The sequence below is a fragment of the Styela clava genome, chromosome 2 (genome assembly GCF_964204865.1).
Source record: "Styela clava chromosome 2, kaStyClav1.hap1.2, whole genome shotgun sequence".
Classification (NCBI taxonomy): Eukaryota; Metazoa; Chordata; class Ascidiacea; order Stolidobranchia; family Styelidae; genus Styela; species Styela clava.
Window position 1 is genome coordinate 8,106,763 of NC_135251.1, and position 27,844 is coordinate 8,134,606.

Sequence of the window (27,844 nt, forward strand, 5' to 3'; positions counted from 1 at the left end):
TAGATATTGCTCATTGCTGTCACATAGTGGCTGCTGTTGAAGTTCCACAAAATACCAAATTGGATGGGAGACGGGTTGATAGTTGCATAATATTATTTGATGTACTACTAAAAAAGGACGTAGTCGTGTGTTGAGTTTGCATAAAAGAAAAAGTCGGAATTGAGTTCAAATTAAATGTCCTGATCATCAGATGTCACTCATCGGAGAACACATTTATGAATTTCGCTGTTCTATTATATTACATATACTGTAATATTCTTTAGTTAGATTTTTATATTCGTGTCAAATTAGAACTGATTTTGAATCCTTGTTTTTTTTTCAGTTACAAGTTGGGCATGCTTTTTGAAATGCAATAAAATGCTTCTCGATATTCTGTTTCTGCTACAAGTAAAAAGTTCCCAAGAAGGGACTTACACATTGGAAGGCCGAGATGGATGAGATATATTGTAATATTTGTAGCCACGTATAAGCATCACGTCAATGTGCACTATTTTGTAACCAGGGGCGGATTATGCCCCTTCGGTGCCCAGAGCACTTAAGATTTTGGTGCCCCCTCACGTGTAATTTGAATTATAAAAACAATAAACCACATAAGTGTATTATCCATTAAAAATAATCACAACCAACAGTAAATAAAACAACCTTCTACGAACATTTTAGGGTTTCAACTGTTATATATACCCGATATATATCGGCCGTTTAATGCCGGCAAACACGCAGTATCGGGCCGATATATCGGTAGAGCTTTAATGCTGAGGGAGTGTGACGATGACGATTCATGCATCTACTCTTAACGTGAATCGGAATACCAAAGAATTCAAGTCACAACTGTAATTTGAAATTTGTACCGTTACACACTACACAATAGTCTACCTCATGGTGGTCCAAGGTTGCTAGGTTGAAGGACCGCAAAAACTTTTGAGAAGGTCTCGCGGGCCGCAGTCGGAGAAAACCCAAAAGTGATCGAAATATCACAAGTTTACTCACTTTAAATTTCATAAAAATCGAGAGTTTAACGTTCTAATCAGAATATTCTTATGTTGCATGGAAGATGTTCTTTTAATAAAGATATATAAAGCCTTCAGTTATTTTAAAATTAATTCACGGGAATTACCGTTGTATTCTCCGCATTTCGCGTTTGGGTTTGTAATGTCGCTTCAAATTATATTCTTTCGTGCCAGATATTACTTGAAATCAAACCAGACACTGTGTGATGGGCAAGGAAATACGTTTCCTCCTTGTCACCTTTTTTTGACACTCACTTTATTACGAATTGTTATATTTGAGTAATTTAAAAACTTGCAGTGTGAGCAAGTGTAGTGCCATCGTCAAATAACAACCAAGTCCGTCTAAGTTGGTATTTCGGAACCTAGCTAAAAAAAAACTGGATTGCGCGGCGTTACGTCGGCTTTGCGTTTCGTCACTACTGTCACATGACCCACGCTTGAAAACAGAGGAGTGTTTTTACTAAAATAAAGGCACAAAACGTTAGAATAAGGGTTTGAATCTCGGAATCCCAACCCCAGGTGCAATGGCTTGAAAAACTCAAAAGCTTTCTGCTATTAGATACAAATATACGCCAAAATTGTTCTGTGGGCTGCATGGAATGTATCCGCATGACAGGGTGTGAACCACCTTATCAAAAAACTCCCGACTTCGCTGACTTCTAGATCGTTGAAATGCGACCGCGGAACCGCCACATAGTGCAAATAGTTCACTGGTCCAATAGTTGAGAATACAAGAAATGCAGCAACAAGGAGAATACTAGGAGGAAAAACAAAACAACAATTTAGGAAAACGACTCATAAGCCCAATTCATGTTAATAAATAAGTTTCAGTGTTTATTTTTAATAAAGGTTAATATGATACTTGAAGACGAAAAATAAGCAAATATTTTGAAGTTTGAGTCGTCTGGCGAACTCGTTTAATATTCAATCATAGTTTTAGTTGTTCAATACAATTTTTGTTTATTGGGAACCGTTGCCATAGAGGCCACAAAAATATTTGTAAAAATAAATTAGTGTTATACCCTTCTAACGAAAAATACAATTTCTAACCAGTGGAAATTTTAAAGTAATTGGTCCACTAGTTGAGGAGATAACGATAAAAAGAAAATACCAAGAACAACAACAAAACGATCCATATGTCCATTTCGCGTCCAATTAAGTCTAATTTACTTTTCTAATACGCATATACAGGGTGTCAATAAATATTCTCACCTTTATGTAGATGTAACAATCAAAAGTTTTTTTGTTTTATACACATTTCACTACAAACGACACTTTGTACACGCACTGCTAAGTAATGGCCTACAGTTTGAATGAATAAGAGAATCTTTCTGGCTGAGCATTGCCTACAAAATTCAGTACATCCTGTTGTTGAACTATGTATGTCTGAAAAAGTCTGACCTTGGTCATACGAAACGTTACAGAAATATATTTGTGTTATTGTGTAGCAAGACTCTTGAATCACTTAGGATAGTTATCTTTACTCTTGCTACAGCATCATTGCATTATATACATACGGATCCGCCGACACAAAAGCATAGAAGAAGGATAAGTAGTTGGTCTCGCAGAAACAAATCATTAACATCCCTAGTGAGTATGGTATTTTGTACGGTACTTCGGTGGTAATCGTTGGGGCATGAGGGCCAGAATAATCTCGCCCGAGTGTAAATGTGTTTGGTGCTGCTATTTTTTTGTTTCTGCAGTAGGTGCAATTCAAATGGCACTGAAGATGATTGATCCATAACTTACTCAGATTCGCCACAGGTGCATTTGAAATTTCTTTCCGCTTCAGAGTGATAGACAATCGCGGACAACTTGTCACATTCTTCCTTACCTCCAATTCTTTTTATTTTATTTTACTATTGTTAGTGATATTTACGCAGGATTCCATACGACGGCAAGTGAAATGTTACAATGAGATTAAATTACAACTATTACGTCATAATGTGATTAGGAAACATCCATATCCGGATTGATGACATCAGTAAATTTGAACAATTGAATACAGAAGTTAACAATTATGTTTGAAGCTGTTAAAAGTATTAGTAATTTTATTGACATAAACAAGTTATTTCTTGTAATGATCAGTCGGGGCCTAGAAGATAGCACATTCGATGCTTGACCACAATTTGGTAACGATGGCGAAATCCGTATAGTAATATATTTTCCATCAGAAAATTGAAGGTTCGCAAGTCTACCCTTCCTTTTCGTCAAAAGTTGAACTATTTGGTTCAGATTCCTCCAATTTCCTATACACACGAGTACACGACAGAAGATAGTGACTACAATACAGTTAAATGAAACTCAAATACTGATCTGGCTAAACCTGACATGGGTAAACTACGTCCCGCGGGAAAATTCCGGCCAATTGGGTAAATCTATGTGGCCCGCCAGGTGCTGCCACGACCAAACTAAAACCAAATTTGGATGTTTTAGCTAAAGGATAGCTCAAGGAATTTAGTTTTGACACGAGGCCTATTGTTTTCCACTTTTGCTTTTGTAACACTGTAAATAAAATTATGTTCATGAAATGTAAGATGCGTAATACATGAACACGGATACAGTATTCATAAACATCGGAGTAGAAATTTACGAATATGTGACATCCTCATATAAACATGGCGTTTTAGTACAAAATATGACATCATAATACCCCGGTGAAACGCCAAGGGCCATTGTACATTGATTTATTTGTCGCGATAGTCTCTCGTTGGACTATAAATTACAACTTATATCCAATGTGTTGGTGTGCAGCAGGACTCTTGAATTGCATAGTATGATATGTTTCTTCCTGCTACAGCATCTTTGCATAAAACGAATACGGATCCACCATCGCAAAGGTATTGGGGAAGGATTGTGAGTTAGTCTCGCCTCGTGTAACCTCTACTGATCGACATATTTTCCCAATACAGTTAGAGTATTGCCCAATGACTTTCTTTCACAACTTCAGTGAATACCTTTTGTTGTGATTTACGTAATATTTAATAATTTTACTTTTAAACACATTTAGCATGAATCAGCATTACGTTCTTTACACACGAGCAGTACAGTAATATAACGCTTAATCACACTTCGAAATGAGCACATAAATTTCCAGAGTTTGCAAAATCTCATTCATGTATAAATATGTATGTGTATTTGTTCTATTTTTATGCATCTATTTTTACCTGCACATCCTTTATAAAAATAGCTTTTTCCGCCAGTTTCCATGTTTGTTCATACAGTTTTTATGACATCATAATCTTGCCATATAACGCGAACAGTAATTCATGACTAATAATCGGTTCGATTTATGTACTGTGACGTACAATCAATGGAATTGGTAACCGCTAAACTCTGATAATATATGCCACAAACTTTGATTTCTCTTAGCGACATTTTCAATATTTTGCGCAATTTTTAGGTGAAAGGGCGCCTTTTAGTTGTGATGTAAAACTAGAAACGCCCCTTGAAGCAATACTTGGAAAAAAAAGTGCAATTTTTATTGGTCCGCCAGTTAATATTACATTTAAATTTAGCTATGTGTAAGTCATTGCATATTTCAAGTCGTCTAAAATGACAAAGCGTTCCTTTAGAACTGTATCAGTAATGAATAACTTTTGGCATTCAATTAAACGTCATTTAACGTTATAACAGCTTTTCTAAACTTACTGGACGCTTCTACGCTTGCCTCTAACTAGTAATTCACAAATCCAAAAAAACAAACAAATCAAGACAAAGTCTTTTGGCAAAAACTATGTTACAAAGTGTTGCGAATAATAGCGTTAGATTCATCGTAACTAAATTATTATGATGACACAACTATATATCGCACTATACAAATATCCCAAATTAGTGAACGCATCGATTTTTGAGTATTTATCTGTGGATACGAAAACGCTTTAATTTCTGTCCAGTCTACTGGTGGAACAACGGGTGAAATCAAAAGAAACTCTCAGAAAAATGGAACCAAAGAGGCGGCAATTAAAATATGACATCATCTATAATCAGGAGCGCAGCCAGAATTTTTAAAAGGGAGGGTGGGGGATTCAAAATTTGAATCGGAAATTTCCGCGCAACATTCATCGGCTTTGCTCGTTTCTTTCCGTTCTTTCTGAAAATTAAATGTAAGCAAGGGGATAATTAAATGTATATGTGTACATTATAACTTGGTTGATTTTTATGAAATGGCGCTGGGGCTAGCAATTGTTGACTATAAACTAGTAGGTATATACATTTGCTTTTGTACCAAATCCCACTCATTACATTGGAAAATAAAAATGTTGTTTTTTTGATATGTGCTATTATCATCACCATAATATGAAATATATTTTCTTGTAAAATACTCGCAACTTGTTGAATTATCAAAAATCACAGTTAAATTATCCGCAACTTTTCAAAAGTATCCTTTCAAAGTGACAAGACTTGTCAATCATTCTGGGAATATATCATAGGTTATGGTGACGTCATTGGATGACGCATTGTTAAGGAATAGAATCATAAGCGGAAATGGCAGTGAAATAAGAAGGCCAATAAAAAGCTGGATCAGCACTCAGTTCAAAAGCATAAGGAAAGCGAAGTTTCGGTACAGAGTATTGAAATAGTCAGAGCCATATTGGTTGGGCGAAAAGAAGAAGCTCATACCCGATTCAGTAAAATATCCAACTTTGTCGCCACGATTAGCAAAAGATGTAGAATATCTTATGAATAAAAGTAGATTCTAAACGAAAGACAAATGCCAGACGATTGTACTAACGAAGGTTCTATCAGTTGTGAAAAATAATTTTCTTATGTCCATTACGGAGGAATATTGAGATTCGTTCCCCGCAATTAACTTATAAATGAAAAGAGAATCAGAACGATAGACAAGTCATATTATATGGCCTACCAAACGATTGCAATAACCAGAATGCTATTAGTCGACAATAGTAGTAGTCGATAGTAGTTGTTAGGATATTCCAAGATAACCAATCTTTGGTTCTCGCAATTAGCCAAAGATATAGAATTTCATAATAATTCTAAAGAGAATGTAAAATTATTCAGAGTTAAAAGGAAATCATTGAATAAGGCTTACGTTTTCTCGTTAAATGCATATTATTAACTTGAATATTATTAACATATTTAAGGGCATGGAATAGGCAGAGTTTGCGACAAGAGTTTTGATCAGTTTTGGCTTTTAGATTAGAATATGGCTTCAGTAGAGCAGAACCTAGATTTGAAAAGCTTCTTTATTATGCCATAAGACCTACTGAAAGATTCAAAAAAAAATCGTGTTGATTTTCACAGTTTATTATTCAATATTATTGAACACAACATAAGTGTATTATTACAATATAACGTTTTATAAAGTTGAAAATAAAATGCTGATGCGGATACTGGTATTAGCCGCAGTATGCTTGGCCAATATTTCAGGTAAGAGAAATGCTATATTTGCAGCATGTGTAAACGCTATTTTAATTGTTTGAGTCTCAAAATCGAATGCAACAAGTCTGTCAAGTTTTAAAGTCTCTACCTGACTAACTGTTACTCCGACGTCGATTTGTCAACGTCATTTTCGCAATCATATCTTTTTGTACAGATGTTTATTCACAGATCTTGTATCTAAATCTCTTTTACTCGTGATCTTGCCTTTCGCAAACGTGTAAGGCAATAGATCTAGTACATTTTAGCCAATGCGAACGTCGTGTGATGAAATGTCATTTACTAAATTACAGGTCGAAGTCAGTAACATATGATAATCATTTATTAATTTACAGGTCACGAGATAGCAATAGATGAGCCATATGACATTTTCAAACAGCCAAGAGTCAACGAATTCCCGGATGAAAACGAAATAAACAATCGAGAAGGTAAACCTCAACTGAAAATTTCATATTTAATACCCCTCCCACCCAAACAGAAATACGGGAGCGCTCCTCATATTTAGTGTACGTTTCCGCATCGCTCACCACACTGTTAAACACTCCTCCTGTTAGTACCAACAAAAGTATTTTTAGTACGCTGAAAAAAAAACTAAGATTACCAAATGGCGCCTCTGACACTTATTTCGTCTATTTATTTTGAATTGCTATTTATCCCAAGTCAAATCGCCGATACTGACATCTCGTTTGAAAGAATGAATTTATAGTTGTTGGTGCGTCAGATGTCGCCTAAGAGCCTAATCATTATAATTTAATATCTAATACCTCCCATCAATTCACGCTGAAATGCCACTTTATTCCTGTTAGTACGAATTGCATTTCTGGTTGCGATCATCGCGATTGTTTGATATAAGTTCTTATATTCTCAGGCCAATCTCCCCCTTTCCCTCTATTATTGTAGACATAAATGAACGACATTATATGTCACCTTGGTAAAAAGTATAACAAATCTGTAAACAATAAAACGGTTACGGCTTCCTCCACTATCAAGTCCATGCATCTGGTACCAAATTACTGGCTAACTAATCCAATACCCGATATTGAATGGACTAGTAACCGGACGACAGACCGTGGTTCGTGATATGATTGCGCATTTTACTTTCGTGATTTTATTTACAAAAATAAGTGAATCAAAATGTTAATATTATTGGTTTTCGATTTTATTCTTACCCCTATTACTGGGAGTCATAACTTTGAAATGGATATTTGTGAACCTTGGCGTCGTTGATTAATTTGAGTTTAAAAATCACAGTTTTTTACAACCAACCAACTAACAAAGTCTCGCTGCAATCGGTATTTATGAGCGCACAAATCGCTATAGTCTCATTAGCTTTTGTCACTTTATCGTAACTTCGCTGAAAGTTCAGGCTTCTTTATTTTCGAGTAAGTGCTCCTGGCCTTGCTTTGAACAAATTTTCTCTTAAAAATACTAACAAATAGCTTCATTTTAGAGCACATAATTCGTTCCGTTGTCGATTGCCCGGATATAATTGACATCTCAATGTGTCCAAACAAATGCAAGGTAGATGAAGACCGAAAACAACAAAAACCATGTGGCTACATAGGCTGCGAATGTGTCCCGGATAAATTCTTTCAAGGCGATATGAAGATAGCATGTGAGTATGCGTAGATTTTACAATTTTGTTCCACGTAATGGGGCTTAAGGGCTTGAAACGCTTTTTAGACCTACAAGACTCAAGACTCATGAAAAAACGTTTTCCGGCGTTCAGCCCGACCCGTTAGCTGTTTCGATCTAACTTGGCAAATAGAAACTTCATTATTGTGGCGTCACACGTTTGTGTATTTACGTAATTTTAAAGCATTATTGTGTGCGTCGCTGTATAAAGACGTATAAAAACTCTATATCGGTGGTTCTCGAACGTTTTAGGCCGCGCTCACCTTTTAGAATTTGTCAAGCGCCCAATAATAAGCTACAAGAAAAAATAGCAAGGCGAAAGTATGTTTTATTTGAAAAACACTTTGGAAATTAGTGGATGGAACGTAAACATCCAAATTAAAGAAATGTAAATTTCCAAAATAATGCGGGCAAGATCGAATCTAACAAATATGTTTATTTATAAATAGCTTCACGCCCTTTAACCTACACCCTTGTTGAGCATTCGACATTTTATTCGAGTTTGCGTGACCCTGTTTTGAACTAACATGCAGAAGTTATTCCAGCTCTCAATAAAATGAATCAGAATAATAAAAGAGTTAATTAAACAATATCATTGATTTATTTTACAGCGACCAACATGAGACTAGTGAACAGAATGTTTGGGTACGAAATCCCTGATGAACCATTGGCCCGAGGTTTAACCAGTAATGAGGAGTTTTACTGGCCAGGTTCAAGCGATGGAATGGTTTATATTCCTTATGTTCTCGATGGAAGTCTTCCAAGTGAGATTTTATATTCTACTTTTTTTAATTTTCTGTTTTATCGACATTTTAAATTGACAAACCTCTATACATGTAGATAAAGAAGTTATAAGTAGTTTCAAAAAAATTGCGTGCTAGCAAATGCATGTTACTTGTAGATTTATAATAGGGGCAGAAATAAATTAAAACACGGGGCTCAAGAGATAACGGGAAAGAGATGATTTTTTGGTAAATACTACGTATAGGTAATTTAAATTCATTTGAAGACATTTGCAGGGATTTTATGTACGCTGGTGTTTAAGCCCTCGACGGGAGAGGCCATTCAAATTGCAATTGGAACATTACAATGATTTCTACACCTATCTAAACTACGTCACGCACCAGAAATACGATGTATACGCAACTTCTTAAGACAGTCGTTTACGTTTTTGATAATACGTCAAAAACGTCTTTTTTAATTTTTGCCGTATGTCGAGTTTGGAACAAACCGCTGATTCAGGTTAAATAATGACATCATAATTTGTGATGCATATCCTTTTTTGTGATGAAATAATGTATAAGCGCACGAGCGTTAGAAATAACAAACACTATGATTGTATTGATGTTAAAAAATACGCAAATGTTACTAATTATTTGAAGTATACAAATTCAGTGCCACTAGCAAAATACATTTTGCGCACGACGCACCACAGCAAACAATTTACAAAAATGTATATTCGCAAGATTCTAACGTAGCAGTCATCTTTAAATGAACGAAGACTATACCGAATGGATATGGTTTCAATAGCATTACCTATGTTACAAAAGTTAATAATAACTCTATTTTCGATTTTTACTAAAAAATATGCTGACGTCATTTTTTGATAGACTCAAACAGGAATATAGAAAATAAAAACTCAAATATCAAATAACTATTTGTCAAATATTGAATTACAAGTTGGCATTTGTTTCGATAAGGCACAACTTTTGATTTATTTTTTTCGACATTTCAAAAATACCGGTCGTGATACAGCTTAAAATTTCGAATACAGAATATATAAGTACTCTGTTGGAAATGGTAAGTTATTTCTAACCCCCACGCTTGACTACGACTAAAGTCTTACTAGATTTATTCAGGGTATTTGAAAATCGAATTGAAGACAAAATATTTATTTCAGGCGGGCCAAGTCTAGCGTTCTAACTCCGACTCTCAACTTCAAAAAAGATCAGACTGGGGACTCCATTTAAGAACTAATTGAAGCTCGAATCTTTATTTGCAGGTGGACATAAAGAAATTATCATCGAAGCAATGGAACAATATCGTCAAAAAACTTGCATCAGATTTAGGAAACAAACCACAGAAAGGAACTATATAAACATTCTAAATAAAGGCGGGTGTTGGTCATATATTGGACGAGTGGGAGGCGGTCAACACGTAAGCATTTGATCTTTATACTATTATAAATTGAACTTGGAATAATCCTATTTCGGACGAACTGTATCAAGAGCGTAAACAGTCTAAAAATTATTTTTTCTAAGGCGCCTTCTACTCCATAAAAACAGCTATGGGAATATAATGGTGTTTGAAAGAAGCTATACACACATTTCGCACAACTATCTAGAATTTCTCTAAGTGCACCGTTTACGCATAAATGACTACTCTAATAAATTTCAATGCGAGGAATTAAGAAATACATTTCTATAACGTTTCGTCTGACTAAAGTAACTCGCGTGGTGTGGTGTGCATTGTTTATAAATGCACGTAACCGCATTTCTTGGAATAGTTGAATTACGTATGTCTGGGGAAGTCCAAATTTTGTCAGACGAAACCTTACAGAAATAGAACTATGCATTTGCAACATGCTTATAAAGCGTAATACCGTTAAGATGACTCGGACATGACGTATCAACGTAATAATGATCTGATTACAGTGATCCGTAAAACTCAACGAAGAAATGCCAATTTTTCACTACCACACTACCCCGCGATACCTAACGATATCTTAAAGAAGCTCAACTGAGTTATTCCGCCGTCATCAAAAAGCCGGGAATCAGTGAATCGCTCACGAATGGTACAGGCAATAAATCAAAGCAGTGTTGAAAAAAAAATTCGAGTTTATGTATCATTGCAAATGGCGCAAATCGCTTTTCAAAAGAACAGTATTCTATGGGAAATTTTTTTTTTATGGAACAGCAAAACTCAAAATAAACGCAATACAGGTAAAAATCATAATATGATACATTTATTTACTTTCCTCACATTTTCAGTTGTCACTTGGAACAAATTGCGGCCATCTTGGCGTCATTGAACACGAACTGATGCACGCTCTCGGATTCTTCCATGAACAATCTCGCCCTGACAGAGATCAATACGTCCGCATCAAACACGAAAATATTCAGAGAGGCAAGACGAATTTATAAATTTTGATTCTAGTTTATTTATCTCCGACGGCCATATTTCACATTCGATGGTTTGTTATTGGACACGTAGTGGACATAACGATCGTTTCAAAATTTTGTTGTTATTGTTATTTTCATTTGTCTCCATCAACACGTTTTAAAGATAAGGCTTTTCTTTTCGAATACTGGACCAATTGCTTTGGAATTTTCAGTGGTTAAAGATAAAAATTTTCTCCATAAGGCTATTACTTTTTTTCGCTATGACGTCATCAAAATTATGCGACTCTACGTGTCCATATATTTGAGCATAGCTATCTTGTTTTATTTGTGTGAATATGAAGTGCGCTAGAGGTGTCAGTGCGTTATATCAGAGCTTTTCGATCTTTTTGGTGTAGCGCGACCCCAACGAAGTATTCAAGAGGTTCTAAGAACCGTGTGCAATTGGTTATATTTGTTAACATAAAATGTGCCAACCAAAAAGTGAAGCAACATTCTGTCGCGGAACACCACAAGGTTTTCCACGGAACACTAATGATACACACTCATATGATTGCATTTTTCCGTGTATTTGATTACATTAAAGTAGTATATAATTAATAGCAGCACATGAGGTAGCAGGCACAGTAATTGAACTCAAGATGTTTAACCTGTTGTTAACTCAACACACTTTAGTCCAACGTTTTACCTAGCAGGCCCGTGTCGTAAACTGATTACATATTATTTATCACAATTTCACATGATTCTATTTTCTTTAAAATTTGTTCTTGAACAGGGAGAGAAAAGAATTTCGACAAGCAAGATGCGTCGAAAGTAAGACCTTTGACCACAAAATATGATTTAGGATCTGTCATGCATTATAGCGAACTCGCTTTCAGTATGAATGGGAAAAAGACGATCGAAGTCATGTGAGTTGAATTCTGTATGTACATTTCAATCGTGTTTTTATTGTTTCAGTGAGTGCCAGTAGAAAGTTTCGTTGGGAGTAAAATAGGAATAAAGAAGGATAGGAACTCCAACACTGGGCCCCCATTTCCCATAGGAAACATTTCATTTCACTACTTAAGCTAATGCGTAGAAGAGTAAAAGTCAGTGATACCATCAATTCGAAAACCCAGCGTGTTAGGGCGTACTTTAGTTTTGAATATCATACACACTATAAAAACAAAGAGCACTATATATAAATATTGTCCCATTTTTTTACTTTGTATATAAATGTGCCATATAGCGGATTCGGTGAACTGTAGAGATGGTATAAATTTATAATATAAATTTTATTGAATTTGCTATTATCATATAATAATTCATAATTATAGTGGAGGTACTACATCGGGAGTCAGAGTAGGACAAAGGGACGGATTTTCTGCGATTGATCTTCAAGAAATAAACGAAGCTTACTGTAAGTTTTGTTTTTATTTTTATAATTATCCAATTAGCTTAGTTACGGTCGCGAGGGCAGAAAAATAGCTTCGTCAACGTGACACAGAGGCTAACCTAACTCTCATCAGGATGTTTATATATGTATTTGCAATTCGTGTGAGTAATTGCATTGAATACTCTCCCATGCGCAAAGAGCAAAAACAATAATAAGAGTGAGCAATATCGTATATTATGTGACGTCATATTACCTAATCGTGATGTCATAATAACTCTTCAGTTTTCAGGAAAGGCATTACGCAACTTCACCGCGGTGTATTGTTCCCAATTCGATACCGCCCGCCCTTGGCGGATCTCTATATTTCACCCTTCACAATGCACAAAAATTCTGTTTTGTTTATTGATTTGAAATTTAAATGGTCTTTAGCTACCTTAATGCGCAGCACGCGTTCTGGTTATTGCACGGCTTCAATAGTTCACGATGTTTCCAATAACTAACAACTAAATGATATTGTTGAAACAAAGCCGAATATGAAGTAATATTCCTATATTTTCTCCCCCAAAACAACGAATTTCCTCCAGGGTGAAGAATTCCTTAACGGCTTGGACGCTGCTTTAATGCTTGTGAATATAAAATCAACAAAACAACACATTTCCCCTATGGGGGTGAACTTCTTAACGACGAGAAAACGCTACTATAATGCTAGTGAAAAAAAAACAAGATTGAGTGAGCATGAGAGATATAGTAAACTAACATATTAATGAAATTCAGGCAGCGGAAAAGTTGTTACGGCGGGACCAACAACTACCACAACAGTACGGACAACGAAAACAACACCAAGGCCCGTGGTGACAACTGGAACAGGAAGCAGTAAGTCAGGAAATTTTCGAAGTTCATTTATTTCCATCTTTTTGAGTTAGGACTGGGATATTCAAATTTCCACTTGTTGCATCATTTCAAAGTATAATCTGTGCCTATCGGGTGTCAAAAACTTTTAAAATTGCTAATCATTTATATTATTTTACTCCCAGCTAGCAAAGTTTTTTTTAAATCGAGTTTGGAATTCCTTTTTTTGGACAAAAGTAAAAATACTTCATGAACCTCTTTTATCCCCACTTGAATTTTTTTATTGTAAATCTCTTGTACAAATTTTGTTTATTATTTTTCAGAAATTCCATTCCAAATATGGTTTAGTTGCCCAAATTGATTAATTTATTCAAATCTCGAATAAATCAAGTTTAGAATTATTTTTGACGAGGATTCATAAATATGAAACTGAATACAAATCCACTAATTTATCCTCTACCCCGGCTCGCCTTTTTATCCTTTTGTAATTTTGTACACAATTCATTTTTTGTTTTCTAGTAATCTATTTTTTTTTTACAGATTGCAAAGATTTGCAACCGCAGCCTGAGTAAGTGTAATTAATAATGACATAACGAATATTCAAAACTGCCCGTCTAAATTTAGTCATAGAACTAAATAGTATTAGTAATACTACAGCAAATACAAAAAAAAATTACCCCTTCCCGAGGAGCAAAATCTTTCCTGGGGGGAGTCCATTCCGATTGGGAAATGTTGGCGCAAATTGTTCAAAAAAAACAAAATAACATAGAATGCCTGATTTTTCTGTGAGATTAAATCTCCAACGTTTACGCTTTCAACTGTATCGTTGAGTAAGATACCCTGCGATAAGACAGAACAAGTCACGGTTCCACAGTCTTTACCGTTATCACCGTTGGTTGAACCCTCTCTCAAGCAACATACAATATTTTTATAAATCGCTCACGCGCCCTCAATTAAAAATTGAAAGAGATAGATAAAAGAGTCGAAAACGACCAATACTGCATTAAGGATGATATTGCAATTCAGTGTCAGTGGGACCGAACTTAAAAAAGCATTCAATTGTGTATTCTCAGTCTTGTCCATGGGACATATTTTTCTATCACTTGGCAATGTATGGCTGCCACATCCCATACAACGGGAAGGAAATTCATTTTCATGAAAAGCCCTTTCGATATCCCCCTGCAAAAACAAATATTAGATACAAGAATATACGAAGGAAGAAGAAGAGTCAGATTCATTTATATGGCAAAAAAAGTATAAAAACGGAGGTTACTTCTGACATAATAAGGTTGCTCTGGTATGGATACTGTTCCATGAAAATACAAATATGTGCAGTCCTATTCCATGGGACGATCCCCAATTCCATAAACAAGCCTGGAGCTTCTCTTCATTAAAAATGTTTATTTTTAACAGTTGCATTCACTGGAAGAACCAAGGTTTCTGTCAACACACCTATGTTGATTACATGGAAGCATACTGTCCAGCTACCTGTGCGTTTTGCACTCCAATTACAACAGTCCGTAAGACAATATATCACATTATTTAATTTTGATGAAGTCGGCTCTTCATTTTGCTAATTGTCGAACATTTATATCACGAAGTTAAAGTTCAAGAAACTAACGATTTTGTACACTTGGTTGTCAAATTTTGATTTTTATTCTACAAATTAATCCTCAGTTCTTGTGTATTTATACTTTAATATAACTGAAATAGGCAATATAAGTTGATATGTGTGAGATTACGGAGGTCGTTAGAAATCATAATGAAACCACTTTCAAAAAGGTATTTATTAAAATTAACTTTCTTGTATTTTTAGCTGAGTGTAAAGACAAGATACCTTCGTGAGTAAAATATGACTTTTTTGTTAGAAAACTTGTGTTGCGTCTTCTCTAGCTTCAATCAAAATTTGCTCTAATCTTTAACTGTCCGTAAACACCTGGGTATAGGGAAGTAGTCGTTGGATATCTTTGGACACAAAATGGATAGTTTTGTTATCATGTTGTTGTCAAAACAATCAGGTTTCTCTCTAACTACTGGACCAATTACTTTGGATTTTCAGTGGCTACAGCCTGTTGTTGTTGCTAGGAGTAGCTATTATTTTATACATGTGTGGACTCCATGGGATTCGTTCCTCACATCGAAGTTATGCGTGATTACGTCATCACATCTCAGTGACCTGGCGGGCAGATTACCGTTACTGTATTTTGATACCACTTCGTTTTAGCTTTCGTGACTATGTATTTGAGCATTGCTCTCTTCTATTTCAAAATCATGATGCTCGATCAAAAATATATTTATTGAATATAAGATTGAAATGAAAATGAATGAAAATGAAATAGAAAAAGAACGGATTTATCTTTTCCCCAGAAAATCCGATAAATAAATGGCGGGCCTCGGCCTCTTATTTGGTTGCTAGCCTGAATCCGTTGCGAGAAATAGTGAAGAAGTAAATTGTATATCAAGGACGAGGTCCAGTTACTCGGTATGCAAATCTATGCAGAATAATTAATCAAACTCGTGATGGCAAACTCATAAGGTCCAAACATCGATCTTTTTACGTATTCTTGCATTGACATTGCATTTAATTAAAGTGATATTCAATAACTTTGTTTAGATTGACATGCTATAAATTCAAACACTACTGCAAAAAATATGAAAAATGGATGGCAATAAATTGCGGCAAAACGTGCGAAGCATGTCTGAGTAAGTAAAATGTCTTACGTCCTGTTTCTGAATCTTCGTTTGTAAATTTTCAAAATCATTATGCGGATGGATGGCCTGACGTAGTGAGCTAGACCAGAGTTCCCTACCAGAGAGAACGACTTTCCCATAGATGAATATTGTAATTTGTGTGATGGTAATATTACTTCGTATTTGGGTAAAGTTTTACCGATATAGTTTATAGGTATATATAGGTAGGTATAGGTATTTAATATTACTGTAATAAAAAATTTTGGGCTTATTATATACTATTCAAACTGCGCAAAAGCCAACGTGCGACTTGGAAGCTAAGAATCCATCAAAATTGAACAAAGACCGCAAACAGACATTTTATGTATAGCGATGGTTAAATAAACAGTCCCAATATGAGCCAAGCCGCCAAGGGATGGATTTATCGAAAACGGTTGGAAAACTCAGTGTTACGACCTGACCACGCAAACCATGTCGATAAATGTTTTATAATATAATACCGACTTGTGTTTTACAGGCTCTGAAACCGCTACTACATCAACGAGAAGAGCATCGAGTACTCCAATGGCTACAAGAATTACAGGTTGGCTTTCTATTATTACTCCTTGTTTTAAAAAACAGCTATCTAGGAAAACTTGTGGGTTTGTGCAAATTGTTGGAATGTGTTGCTGAAATGTAACTCAGCTATTCATAGTCATTTTCTTTCTATTTTTCAATCCAAAAGTCCATTTTTCAGTCAGTTATATCACACAAAAATTAGAAATTTGTATCAGAAGTTACTAAAGATAAAGATGAACTACTAGCAACCAAAGTTGGATATATAGTAGTTTAACCCAAGGCCTAATTATTTGATTGAACTTGTTATATAACTTGCTGTTTGCAAAACTCAGTAATTAGACGTTAATTGCCGTTATATCAAGTGCGTCACCAAGCCGATCAAATCAATTTTTTCTGAGAAGTAACCAGTCTAAGTCGCAATTCTCGACCATTTGATTGAAACAATAATGAAATATTCGGTTAATGATATACTTGAATGCAATTATATTGAGAGCCATGAGGTCACGCGAAAATTTGCAAATCCTAATAAAGAGATTAATACATCATTTTTCTTCCACACAGATGCAAATTGCGGAAAACCAGTCATAACTGATAACTCTCATGCAAGAATTGTCAACGGTATGTTTTACTTATTGCATTCTAAACTTTAGAGTATGGAGTAGAGAAAGTTCATAATCCTCCATGTAAAGAGTATAAACCTTCACAAAGAAATGTTGGAATATACATAAAATTGCGGAAAAAACTCAAGCACACAGTCGGGAATATTAATTAGCAGGGAAAAGCTATTATCGGTCACTTCGGGAATGATAACCATTAACACGGCCCACTACAGATTATAATAAACAGTTACTGAACTCAGCTGATGGCTAGGGTAATTCTCGTTGAATTATATAAAGCAAAAAGGCTCCCGCTGTAATATCTACCATAGCTCCATATTTAAACATCTCAAATCAAACTTTATTCAGGCGACGAGGTGAAGGCAGGTACAATTCCATGGCAAGTGAGTCTTCGTTTTGGTCCTACGAGACAGCCGATCTGCGGAGGAAGCCTCATTAACAGGGAATGGGTTTTGACAGCCGCTCATTGCGTGTAAGTGAAACAATTCTTAATATTTATGTAATTTAAAAGTTTTGTTCGGACACCAACACAAATGTTTCTGTAACATTTGAGAGAGGTGTTGCTGTGCAGACTCTTGACTTGATTTATGTATAATATCTTACATTTCTAAACTATGCGAGTCTCTTGATTTGCATGAAATAACCATGCTCATTCTTAATACAGCATCCTTGCATTATACGTATATAGATCCTGAAATCCATTAGGGCAATGGTTCCCAGCATTTCTTCTTAAATTACCCCTTCGGTTATTTTGGAATTCTGTTACACTCCCCCACTAAGCATAAAACAACGTCAAATATTCAATCTTTAATGTATCCCTAGTTACTAATGCAAGTGCAGTTTTTGTACAGTTCGTGTAGTTTATAATGCGCATATATAAGTAATAATGTATTAATAAAAAACTAAAGAATATTAGTAATACTACAAAAAAATACAATGCAAAATGAACCACAAAATTCCTTTCTTGTTTTGAAACGTGGCATTAGCGTAAACGCTTAGAAGAAGAATAGCTGGTTCGTCCAGTATAACCTAACTCATAGTTATTGTAAGTGTTTTGTGTTTGTATAATTGCATGTCAAACTTTTGTCGCAGATTTTGAATCAAAATTTGATGACTTGACTCGATTTTATACTCGACTCGACTCGAAATTGAACGTAACCAACTGTAGATAGTCAATCACATTAAGAAACACTCCGATTGATTCCAGAGTCTTGAATATGAAGAAGAATTTCCTCTCGTCGCTAAGAGTCATATGACCAGACCTTTATGATTTAATTTCGCTTTTTCAGCCCAAACCCAAAACACAAGAAGTATTATTCCGCCTACTTAGGACTCCATGAGAGAAAACCGAGCGAAAGTTCGGATATGGTGAAAAGCGTTACGTTTTCCCATATAATCGTCCATGCTGGGTATGATGATAAAACCATGTACAATGATATTGCATTGATGAAGGTGAGACAACAGTTTTATTACACTATTGGGTGCTACCGTAGTATGGCGCACAACCTGAACCCGAACCTGGTACACATACTATGTTCAGGTTGTGCACATACTACGGGAGCACCTACTTTTGCCATTAAATGTTTGTTTTGCGGACAAGTCCTTTCAAACCGAGAACCCTCAACTCCGATGTTTCGTCAAAATCTTGACTCAGAAGCAATGTTCCCTCTAATTTTTGTAGTATGTGTGCGTCATTTGGAAATGACTAATATTTGTGCAAAAACCAATGAAGAAATTTTGGCGTTTTAATCGGGTAATGGGTGGGCCAACAACAAACTTTCTCAACCTGTCAACCGAGAACATTGTTGCATTACATCAAAATACGTGTGCGCAGCCTCTCAAAGCTGTGCGCGCGCGCACACGCGCACACCTTAGAGGGAACACTGCTCAGAAGTAAAAATTACTTCTCTGTATACTATATACAAAAGTAAGTCAAATATGAAAAATTAAAGCCCGGCTGGGTATCTGTGCTCAGCGAGAAAATGATAACATGTATTTCGCAACAGATAATGGAGCAATCCGAAAAATGTTAAAATCGACTATATGGCGACGGCCACGTACTTTTTTTCTTGTAAAATATACGCCTGACGCAGGCAAAGTATAACCTCAAGTTTACTTCCGGTTGAGAAACCTTTGGTGTAAAAAAACGCAATCAAAGAAAGACCCCCGCTTTCAAATGAGGGCAAAAATCGTGATTTTCAGCTGGATACTTCATTATTTTGATTCATATATGACCTAGTAACAAAACTAAGTGCTAGTGGATTCTGAACTAACTTACAAGTACGATAAATTTTATAGTAATTTATGTGATACATTCTCTCACGAATCTGTATAAACTGCTGCTTCGACAATTCCTAGAATTCGATCATGTGTCCGATGTTTGGTAGACGCCGGTTCAAATTATACAATGAAACAGGAAACAATTATTTCTTCAATTTTCAGCTTTCAGAACCAGTTGAATATACAAACTACATTCTCCCAGTCTGTCTGGCAAAAGCGGAACCGAGCCCCGGAACTGAGGTCACTGTATCTGGATGGGGAGACATTAGAGGTAATATTGAACTTCAGTTATACATATATGTAAATAACGCGCGTTATACAAACAAAAATTAAAACTCGGACCACAGAAAGGAATACAATATTCTGTAGTGTGGCTTCCAACATGTTAAAAGTTATTAGACAATAGCCTCGGTTTCATAGGTATTGAAATTACTAAAGCCGAGGTTTGCGACCTGCGGCCCCCAAATAAAAAATAGTGTGGCCCGTGGAGAAGTGCCAATATTTGAATGGTGTGCGGCCGCGAAACGAGTTTTTAATTCACTTTTATCTGGCACGTGCGAGTGATTCCAACCTCTTTGGATTGCAAAGTCTATACCTAATTCCAATTTATTATCTATGCTTATGATGTTACAATGCCCTAAGAGCTAGCTTGTGCGAAGCAAACGACGCATGTCATAAGATCAATGATCAAAATTTTTGTGTTCGCAACTACCAGAAAGCCCATGTTAAATGATGGCTTCTGCATTAAAGGTCGCACATCAGTGTCCTGAAGAAAATGTAGTTCGAATGGCGATTGGTATCACATATCCATCGGTATTACCGATATATAACACGGTTGCATCGGCTGATTTTATCTACAGCCTAAATTAATGTATATAAATTTTGAAATACAACATCTTTTTTATTTTCATGACCACAAATCTATTCCTATTGACGCTAAAAATACGGTCTAAGCCAAAAGATTTTACCCACTGCTTAAATTAATGTATTTAAATTTTGAAATACTAACACTTATTTTATTTTTATTGCTACAGAGGATGGGAAGGGAGAAGCCGCGTTTCTTCTGAAAGTAGATCTTCCACTTCAGAGCACAGCCACATGCAACCAATGGATGCGCGGAGTTGCCAAACTTACGAACAAGATGATTTGTGCCGGTTTTGAAAGTGGCCAGAAGGATTCTTGTCAGGTAAATATCGCGAGTTTATTTCAATAGTGCGAGGCTGCTAACAAACTTTTTGTATGTATGTTAGGTTATATTACCATATTACGCTAACACTACATATTCGGTACTATGCTCGTTTAATTAGGCAAGTTTATGGAGATGCATATAACACGATACGGCAAACTAGCTTGTCATGTGCGTATTACGTGGTGTTAACTAGATCAGACAGGTTCCTTCAACCCTTTTTCACCATGCCCCACTCGGCACGGCTAAATTTTTCCGCGACTCCAGGGAAGTAATATAAATTAAAATTTAATAATACAGGAAAAATTGTTGATATGGCTATTTTCTGATAGCTAGCGTGGCTATCTTGCGACTTTATAGTGTTGATAATAGTGTTGAATTATTTACCCATTTGTTCATGAAAGTAGTGTAGGTCACGTGGTACCAAATATTTGATTAATAAAATGATATTCTAATATTTTGTGAGAACGACAAAATCGAAACGTTAAGTAGACGTAACAATGCCGTGTTTCTTGGTTGACGAACAAAGTTCCCTCTCCAAAAAGAGACATTATGTAAAGTGTCCTCTTCTGTATGCGACATGTATTCTTATTTCATTTGCTCTCATAATAAAACTATTACATCTTGCAACAGGGAGACAGCGGTGGACCTCTAACTTACAAAAGAACATACGATCAAACTTATTACCAGGTTGGAGTTGTTTCCTGGGGAATCGGATGTGCACGACCGAAACATCCGGGCATTTATGTGAAGGTGAGTTATGTGAGGAGTACAATAGTATTATTGATGAGGGTATAGTTGGCTACACTCTAGGTCCTAGGACCTAGGTCAATGTCACTAAGCAAAATGAAATAAGCTAGGCCGAAATAAATAATACGACAAATACCATAACGTTATGGAATCAACGGCAGGTAACAAAATAATTACTCTGTTAACAATTCAGTAATTACGAATTCAGGAATTACGAATGAACTTCAAAATATGCAATGAACTTAAAAATCGTTCTCATTCCTGGATTGCTGCTGTAGGTAACACCATCCAAAACAATTCTGGTCCATCCATAAATAGTAGCTTATTGTGTACCAGTGAGTGCTTGTCAGATTCTTTGTCCGTTGATATTTTTGCAATTCAACAATCTTTTCGGATAATTTAGTAATTTCAACGAGTCACATAGCTTTTGAAAAGTAATCACTGCGATTTTACATCTGGTGTAGCAAAATCAAAGACTCTGGTACTTAAGTAAACAGAATGACTGAAAAATGCCCTAATTTATTTATATCTCGCTATTACATTTTCGATAGGTTTCTGCATACCGAAACTGGATCATGGAAAAAACCGGAGACTACAGCTTGTAAAGGACACTAAGATACTGACCGCAAACCACTGACGATTACTAGCTCACATTTACTTTATTGTTTATTCATTTTAAAGTCACTGGAAACCCTGTATGCTACTTGACCACCCTGTTTATTCATATTATATGAGACCCGAGATAGTTTACCGCCATATATAACATACCAAGATTTAAAATAAGTGATTTTTTTTTGAAGATGAAAAATGCAACGGCAGGCCTCACACTATAATATCTGCTTGAGGTAGATCTCATGATAAAGTGTGGTAGACTTATAGCTAAAGTGGCCCCCAATTTATGATATGCGATTGGAGTAGGCTGTTTCAAATCCTGGCATGATTGCTACAGATCAGGGATAAGTTATTCCATTAATGCTTGAATATATAATGAATGGTGTGCTCGACTGCGTGGCCTTCTCCTAGATTTGAGCAAACATGTTTATTAAATATTACCAAAACCAGCATCAGATTTTTTGTTACGCTATAACAACGTTTTCTTTTAACTTTAGGCATTATTATGTAATCATAAATGTAACTATTGCACAATAACAAATCATAGTTGATTGTATTTTATTTTCTGATAAAGATAGATATGTCATAATATATTTTATTTCATCATATTTACGCCATAACGATACTGCAATAAAAATCACTGTATATCAAGACACGTGTTATGGTCAGCTTGGAAAGGATTAGGCTACAGATTTAAGCAACATGATATACTTTTGCGCCAAAAATGTTTTAGCCCTTTCATAAAAGAAACTACTGTAATTCTGTCATTGTAAAATAGGTCATGGCGTGCGTTATTCAATGAGTAGCGTGTCACTGAGAAAGATGTTATTTGCAAAGTAATTGCTTCTATTAGTTGGTTATTCATAAGGTTTCACGATCACCCGAGAGCATTTAGATAAATGTTTCCCCCACGCATAACAATGACATATGGATATCATTGCAAAAGAAACTTATGGAGTGTTTACATAAGGTTATTCTGCACTCCGATATTTGTTTTTATATGAGGGCCTGTTATGTGTTACCACTCATAATAGAGTCCATGAATTTCTCACACAGGCAAATCTTCGACTCGAGTAAGCCGCGACCGCACTCGAATGAAAATGATGACAATTCGAGACATAGAGTACTAAAACCATGTGCGCCATTCATAACTAGCTCGCAGTTAAAAAAAGGTTGCCAACTAACTACTAATGAGTGAATCAAGATCAATTCAGACAGAAAAAAGGTGATAAACAATAGGCTGGAATAATAACAATTTAACAGCACCAACACCATCTAAATCAGTGGAGAACGACATCTAAAATGAATCCCCAGAACAGTTAAAAACAGTAAAACACAAAACGATAAAATGAAACAACGAGCATTAAAAATAAAAATAAGGATTATCGCACAGCAGGAGAATCTGAGGTACATAAGTTGCTTACTTAAGAAGACAAATGAAAGTCTTGCAAGCAAAAATATTACAGAAAAAAGGTGTATTGGCTAAATTCACAAAAAACAATTAGGGTACTAAATTAAACACAATCAAGCTACCGTGTTTCCCCGACAATAAGACTGTGTCTTATTTCAGTTTTTTTCTAAAAAATAACACTAAGGCTTATTTTTGGGGATGTCTTATATTTTCATTTAAAAAACAAAATTACAAAGTAGAGAAATACGAGATTTTTAAATATACAAATATGGAAACCAATATCTATTTACATATAAATAACACTTTGTTATTCAAAATAACTTCAAAACATAGATCATCAATCATTTAAAACGTGTTAGAGAGATCTCTTGCTATCAACTAGGTCAAAAAAAATAATTTGTGTTATTGAATAGGTCCCTATTTTATATATATTGAGGGCATATATTGAAATTATTTTCAAACTCTAATCTAGGTCTTATTTTCGGGAAAACACGGTATATATAAGTAAACAGAATAATAATACTCAAAATCACGGGTACAATAGTAATATAAAAGTGATTCCATAAATTGAAATAAAACAGCATAGTAGTCGGTTCCATAGCACGCGGAAGGAGTTATGAAAAATAGGCTTCTATCATATTAGAAAAATAAAAATATGATTGAATATCAACCAGTTCATTAGTTGCGAGGAAGACAATTTTATAATCAATAACAATAAAAAATGAGCAGAGAGGTGCATGTACATTTCGTGTCTAAAAAGATATTCGATTTAAACACGTAAGGGAAATAGAACGGTGAACTGCGAATAAACAGTTTGATGGGAATTCTCATCTCGAGGTTGTCTGATATGGTAACGAGTAATGGGGAGTAATATTACACATGTCATATCGTTAAACTCGATTGCTAAAGGAATTTCGGTAAATCATTCATTTTTTTATGTTTTCGGGTTGGCGCTTTCTCTGCTCGAATTCAAACGAGAGTTTCAACACATGAAGAACACAGACGATAAGGACGGAGAATCGAACGAATGGAATGAATAGATTATATTGGAGATACGCAAACGGCTGGGCGTTGTGGCGTGCGTCTGTAATCCAGTTACCTGGAGACCGTCATTGGTGAACGGCTTGAGGATGGGAGCTCTGTGCTTTCTTGTGCTATGTCGATCCGGTGTCCGCAATAAACTCGGCGTCGATATGGTCTTCCCCTGGAAGCTCGGAAGGTCCAAGTTGAACATGGAGGAACAAACCGGGTCAGGCCCAAAAGGGAGCAACCAAAAGTTCCCGCATCGATCAGTAGTGGGATAGCACCAGTGAATGGGCGAGGCAACACAGCCCATCCGACACAGTTGGACCTTATCCCTTTTGGTTTCGATTTGATTTGTTTTCATATCAATAACTGTATTTTTAGCTCTTATTGACATTTTAATCTATTGGTCGAGAGTTCGAAGCATGGGCGTATGAGGCCATTCCAGCAAGGATTCTACATTTAAAATTACACATTTTCCAGTAGTTGAAAAATAGCATTGTAAATGATAATAGATCATTTTCTCTGACTGTTCAAGGATTCGGTATATGTTTGAATAATATTTTAGATGTTGGGACAAATATGAAATTTTTGTCAGATAAATATTATAAAAAAGAACAATAAAAATGGAAAGCGATGCCGATGGGTGGTCCATTTGTCATATCCATCTTCTACAAAATATTATTTTCCTAACAGAGTGAGTAAAAAATCATTGTCGAGAGAATATAAGATAACAGAGTGCGTTATATCCTAGTATTCAAGATAAAAAACCAGATATTACTTCGCGCACACTGATCACTTCCTAGATCTTGAAATCGTAAGATTAACATATGTCTCGTTGCGATAATACTTGAGCATTACACGCCCTTGCTTATTATATGATGAGTACTCACCTGACTCTCAAAACAACAAAAAAAATTCAAATTCGTTTTAAGTTCCGATATATCAATCTCATGTAATCATTTCCCAAATGTGTCTAAATAATTTTATACACAATAACAAAATTGTATTATGGAGATATTTATTTCTCCTATATTTACTTTGTAAAATATGATCTCAAATTGGATATTTGAGTATTTATCGAAATAAATTATCGCATGGGTTATTTTTATCCCCGATCATCGAACAAATTCCGGCTTTATTATCCACTTTATTTATGTTTACAGGTTGGCGCTCTCTTTCTTCTAATTCAAACGAGAGCTTTCACGCATGATTGAACACAGACGATAAGGGCGGAGTATCGAACGAGGGGAATGAATAGATTATATTGGAGATACACTAACGGCTGGACGTTGTGGCGTGCGTCTGTAATCCAGTTACCTGGAGGCCGGGATTGGTGAACGGCTTGAGGATGGGAGCTCTGTGCTGTCTTGTGCTATGTCGATCCGGTGTTTGCACTAAGTTCGGCGTCGATATGGTCTTCCCCTGGAAGCTCGGGAGGTCCAGGTTGACTAAGGAGGAACGAACCGGGCCAGGCCCAAAAGGGAGCAACCAAAAGTTCCCGCGTCGATCAGTAGTGGGATAGCACCAGTGAATAGGCGAGGCAACACAGCCCATCCAACACAGTTGGACCTTATCCCTTTTGGTTTCGATTTGATCTGTTTTTATATCAATAACTGTATTTTTAGCTCCTAATGACATTCTAATCTATTGGTCGAGAGTTCGAAGCATGGGCGTATGAGGACATTCCAAAAAGTATTCTACATTTAAAATTACACATTTTCCAGGGGTTGAAAAATAGCATTGTAAGTGATAATAGATCATTTTCTCTGACTGTTCAAGGCTTTATAATATGTTTGAATAATATTTTAGATGTTGGGCGTATGAGGCCATTCCAACAAGTATTCTACATTTAAATTTACACATTTTCCAGGGGTTGAAAAATAGCATTGTAAAAGATATTAGATCATTTTCTCGGACTGTTCAAGGCTTTGGTATATGTTTGAATAATATTTTAGATGTTGAGACAAATATTAAATTTTTGTCAGATAAATAATATAAAAAAAAACATATAAAAATGGAAAGCGATGCCGATGATTCCATTTGTCATAATCATCTTCTACAAAATATTATTTTTCTAACAGTGTGAGTAAAAAATCATTGTCGAGAGAATATATGGTAACAGAGTGCGTTATCTCCAAGTATTCAAGATAAAAAAAAACAGAATATTACTTCGCGCACACTGATCACTTCCGAGATTTTGAAATCGTAAGATTAACATATGTCTCGTTGCAATAATACTTGAGCATTACACGCCCTTGCTTATTATATGATGAGTACTCACCCGACTCTCAAAACAACAAAAAAAATTCAAATTCGTTTTAATTTCCGATATATCAATCTCATGTAATCATTTCCCAAATGTGTCTAAATAATTTTATACACAATAACAAAATTGTATTATGGAGATATTTATTTCTCCTATATTTATTTTGTAAAATATGATCTCAAATTGGATATTTGAGTTTTTATCGAAATAAATTATCGCATGGGTTATTTTTATCCCCGATCATCGAACAAATTCCGGCTTTATTATTCACTTTGTTTATGTTTACAGGTTGGCGCTCTCTTTCTTCTAAATCAAACGAGAGCTTTCACGCATGATTGAACACAGACGATAAGGGCGGAGTATCAAACGAGGGGAATGAATAGATTATATTGGAGATACACAAACGGCTGGACGTTGTGGCGTGCGTCTGTAATCCAGTTACCTGGAGGCCGGGATTGGTGAACGGCTTGAGGATGGGAGCTCTGTGCTGTCTTGTGCTATGTCGATCCGGTGTCCGCACTAAGTTCGGCGTCCATATGGTCTTCCCCTGGAAGCTCGGGAGGTCCAGGTTGACTAAGGAGGATCGAACTGGGTCAGGCCCAAAAGGGAGCAACCAAAACTTCCCGCGTCGATCAGTAGTGGGATAGCACCAGTGAATAGGCGAGGCAACACAGCCTATCCAACACAGTTGGACCTTATCCCTTTTGGTTTCGATTTGATCTGTTTTTATATCAATAACTGTATTTTTAGCTCCTAATGACATTCTAATCTATTGGTCGAGTGTTCGAAGCTTGGGCGTATGAGGACATTCCAATCAGTATTCTACATTTAAAATTACACATTTTCCACGGGTTGAAAAATAGCATTGTAAGTGATAATAGATCATTTTCTCGGACTGTTCAAGGCTTTGGTATATGTTTGAATAATATTTTAGATGTTGAGACAAATATTAAATTTTGTTCAGATAAATAATATAAAAAACCATACAAAATGGAAAGCGATGCCGATATTTCCATTTGTCATAATCATCTTCTACAAAATATTTTTTTTTTTTTTAACAGA

At 35.7% G+C, this 27,844-nt stretch overlaps 1 protein-coding gene across 1 annotated transcript; it reads left to right on the forward strand.

Moving 5' to 3' along the window:
* The first annotated feature begins 6,270 nt into the window (after positions 1-6,270).
* Positions 6,271-22,730, forward strand: LOC120336056 (uncharacterized). The gene is made up of 21 exons (XM_078109964.1): positions 6,271-6,398; positions 6,743-6,835; positions 7,858-8,022; positions 8,654-8,806; positions 10,045-10,199; positions 11,033-11,168; positions 11,937-12,069; positions 12,478-12,560; positions 13,311-13,409; positions 13,926-13,953; positions 14,799-14,905; positions 15,202-15,226; positions 16,000-16,088; positions 16,594-16,659; positions 17,196-17,252; positions 17,600-17,723; positions 18,541-18,703; positions 19,694-19,802; positions 20,566-20,717; positions 21,351-21,470; positions 22,019-22,730. Exons 1-21 carry the CDS (start codon positions 6,347-6,349, stop codon positions 22,070-22,072), a joined length of 2,163 nt encoding a protein of 720 aa, XP_077966090.1. The 5' UTR covers positions 6,271-6,346; the 3' UTR covers positions 22,073-22,730.
* The last annotated feature ends 5,114 nt before the right edge of the window (positions 22,731-27,844 follow it).